Genomic DNA, 3,634 nt, shown 5'->3' with positions numbered 1-3,634 from the left:
TGTCGTCAAGAGCTGCTCCTGAAGGGCAGCTGGGGACAGCCACAGGGCTCAGCAGCTCAGCTTAGAGCCATTTGGGCTGGAGAAGACCTTTCAGAGCAGCTGCTCCAAGCAGCTCCAAGCACCACAGCTCTGCCTCGTCTCAAGCACTCCAGGGGTGGGCACTCAGCCACCTCCCTGGGCAGCCTGGGCCAGGCTCTGAGAACCCTTTCAGTGGAGAAGTTTCTCCTCGTGTCCAACCCAAACCTGCCCTGGGGCATCCTGAGGCCATTTCCTCTTGTCCTGTTCCTCGTTCCTTGGCAGCAGAGCCCAATCCTGACCTGGCTCCAGTCTCCTTTCAGGGAGTTGCAGAGCCTCAGGAGGTCTCCCTCAGCCTCCTCTTCCCCAGCCTCACCACCCCCAGCTCCCTCAGCTGCTCCTCCCCAGCCCTATTCCCCAGACCCTTTCCTAGCTTCATTGCCCTCCTCTGGCCCTGCTGCAGCTCCTCAGTGTCCTTCTGGGCATGAGGAGCCCAAACCTGACCCCAGCACTCATGCTGTGGCCTCACCAATGCCCACTCCAGAGCAGCTCCTGGAGGTTCTCAGCCTGGATGCAGACTAAGGGCAGACAGGAGGGAAATAAAACCTCCTTGAAGGCTTTGTGAGAGCTTTTGTTAGCCATGACCTGCTCCTGCCCTGCTGAGAGCTCCACTGCTGGGCAGAGCTGGCGCAGAAGTGACCTCCCTGGGGGTTGCAGGTGTGAGGGCGCAGGGGAAGGAGGGCAGCAGAGGCTGCTGAGATGCAGCAGAGCTTTAATACAGAGGAGGGGCAGGGGGAGGCAGTGCAAGGGGCTCAGAAGTCAGCTCCATCCCGACAAGGACCACAACCCAGCAGCCATTCCCAAGGCCTTCTTCCAGCTGGACACTTCACACAGTCAGTTCCCATCACTTGCTTTAACTGTCTCGGGGCTCGGTCAGAACACAGCACACCAGGAGCCAACAGCAGCATGGAGGTGGCGCTGGGACAGCCTGAGGGGAAGCACAAGGAGAGCCCAAGCGAGCCCAGCTCCTCCTGGCACGGGCTGGAGCAGAGCCTGCCTGGCACAGCTGCCTCCCAGCTCCGGCTGGGTCCCACAGCTCCCTCGCCCCTGCCCTCTGTGCAGCCCTAGAAGGAGCTGTAGTTGCCGTAGAGGTACCGGTAGTACCCCCGGGAGGAAAGGGGAGAGGAGTTCCTGCTGTAGCCTGAGAACAAGGAGCTCCTGTAAAAGCCTCCCAGGCGGGAGAAGCCTCCCCCGCAGGAGCCCCCTCCCCTGCCACCGTGGGAACCGCAGGAGCCGTGGGAGCTCATCCCATGGGAGCTGCCTCCAGCACAGGAACCGCTGGAGCCCCATCCTCCTCCTCCAGAGCCCATTCCTCCACCACTGGAGCCCCATCCTCCTCCTCCAGAGCCCCATCCTCCTCCTCCAGAGCCCATTCCTCCTCCAGAGCCCATTCCTCCACCACTGGAGCCCCATCCTCCTCCTCCAGATCCCATTCCTCCTCCTCCAGATCCCATTCCTCCTCCTCCTCCAGAGCCCATTCCTCCTCCTCCTCCAGAGCCCATTCCTCCACCCTCAGCCATGGTGCTGCCCACGATGCATTCCTGAGGGCAGGTGCTGATGATGGGACCTGGGAAGGTCACCACCACAGGTGGAGCATAGACAATGGCTCTGGAGTCCCCACAGGAGCTGACACAGGGCTCGTTCCAGTAGCTGATGCAGGGCTCTGGGCAGGTGACCTCGCAGGGCTCGCTGCAGCCGGAGCTCAGCAGTGCTCCGTAGGAGGACATCTTCCTGGCAGGGAGGGCAACCTGCGAGGCAAGAAGAGAGCTGCAGCCAGGTGAAGGCGGAGGCTGAAGGCAGGAGCAGTGTGCTAGAGCAGCCTGGGCTGTGTGGCTCTGTGCAGGGCTTGCCTCTGGAGAGCTGGAGGTGCCCAAACCTCCTGTGCTGAACTCCAGCGCTGGAGAGGAAAAGCCCCGAAGCAGCCAGTGCTGAGCAGCAGCTGTGGGGCTCAGTCCCTGCTGCTCCAAAGGGCAGTCACAGAGGCATGAAGGGTGGAAAAAGCCCTCCAAGGTCACCCAGTCCAACCACCAACCCAGCCCCACCGTGGCCACCAAACCCCAGCCCCAAGTGACATGGCCACAGGTCCCTGGAGCACCTCCAGGGATGGGGACTCCATTCCCCTGGGCAGCCTGGGCCAGTCCTTGGCCACTCCTGCAGCACAGAGACTTGTTCCAGTCTCCAACCTACACCTCCCCTGGTGCAGCCTGAGGCCCTCCCCTCTCTCTAGCCCTTGTTACTCGGAGCAGAGCCCAAGCCCCACCTGGCTCCAGCCTCCTCTCAGGGAGCTGTAAAGAGCAATGAGGTCTCCCCTCAGCCTCCTCTTCCCCAGGCTGGACACCTCCAGCTCCCTTCAGGAGACTTCTTCTCCCTCCGGACCCTTCCAGACTTGAGCTCTGCAGACCTCATCAGCCAAGTGAGATGGAATTGCTGGGCAGAGGCTCCCAGGTCTGACCCTGCTCCTCCTTGCTGCTCCATTTCCCTCTGTTCCCAAAAGGGAGCTCTTGGAATCCTCTCCCTCTCCTCACATGAAATTGTGGAACGGTTTGGGTGGGAAGGGACCTCCAGAGGTCATCCACTCCAACTCCCCTGCACCCAGCAGGGACATCCTCCACTAGATCAGGCTGCCCAGAACCTTGGTGAGCCTGACCCTGACCGAGGGCTGAGTGAGCCCTCCAGGGATGAGGCCTCAAGCACCTCCCTGGGCAGCTGTGCACTGCTCAAGCACCCTCCTGCTGAGGAGCTTCCTCCCAAGGTCCAGCCTGGCTGTGCTGTGCTGTGTCTCAGCCCCCTCCCAGCAGTGCTCCTGGAGCCCTTTGTCCCCACAGCTCTCAGTCCCCAGGTGCTCTGCACCATCCACACTCCCGAGGCTGCCATGGGGTTGGGATTTCCCTCCCAGCCCTTGGCAATTCCTTCCTCCACCCCAGCTGCTGCTTCCAGCTCCCGAGGGGAACGGTCTGGAGGTCCAGCCCTGGGCCAGGATTGGATCCCTGCAAATCCCTGCCTGTCACTGGCAGCTGGTTCAGTTGGATCCCACTCACCTGTCACCAAGGACCAGTCAGCAGAGGCAGCTCCAGGAGCTGAGTTACGACGACTTTTATAGGCCTGTCGCAGAGAAGAGGCTTTGGGAGCTGCCTTTGCGCAAGCAGGGCCTGCTCCTTGTGAAACCCAAATGTTTTCCCCTTCCTTTGTTGCAACTGTTTTGATAACAGCTTCTGATCAGCAGATAAGCTCCGAGCCCACACAGCAGCGGCAGTGCAACGGCGGCGAAACCCCAGCTGGGAAAGTGGGGCTGGGCTGGGGGGCTCCGGGGGCAGGGAGGGGGGGATGCAAAAGTGGAGAAGAGGATTCCAGGCAGGTAGTGGTCATCAGCTGAGCTTTTGCTTTGTAACTGCTTGGCTGTTGAATGGTGTGAAGGCAGGAGGAGAGGCTGAGGGAGCTGGGGCTGGGCAGCCTGGAGGGGAGAAGGCTGCAGGGGGACCTCAGAGCTGGGCTTGGGCAGCCTGGAGAGGAGAAGGCTCCAAGGGCACCTCAGAGCTGTGCCAGAGCCTGAGGAAGTCTG

The 3,634-nt window shown here is 61.5% G+C and overlaps 1 protein-coding gene across 1 annotated transcript; it reads right to left on the bottom strand.

Moving 5' to 3' along the window:
• Positions 1-1,136: 1,136 nt before the first annotated feature.
• LOC135192593 (feather keratin B-4-like) lies at positions 1,137-3,165 on the bottom strand. The gene is made up of 3 exons (XM_064175848.1): positions 3,114-3,165; positions 1,463-1,823; positions 1,137-1,279 (listed from the first exon to the last, which is right to left on the bottom strand). The coding sequence occupies exons 2-3, from the start codon at positions 1,800-1,802 to the stop codon at positions 1,140-1,142; spliced, it is 480 nt and encodes a 159-aa protein (XP_064031918.1). The 5' UTR covers positions 1,803-1,823; positions 3,114-3,165; the 3' UTR covers positions 1,137-1,139.
• Between the last annotated feature and the right edge of the window lie 469 nt (positions 3,166-3,634).

This window comes from Pogoniulus pusillus, chromosome 43 (genome assembly GCF_015220805.1).
Source record: "Pogoniulus pusillus isolate bPogPus1 chromosome 43, bPogPus1.pri, whole genome shotgun sequence".
NCBI classification, from domain to species: domain Eukaryota; kingdom Metazoa; phylum Chordata; class Aves; order Piciformes; family Lybiidae; genus Pogoniulus; species Pogoniulus pusillus.
This window is presented reverse-complemented; position numbering and strand designations above follow the sequence as displayed.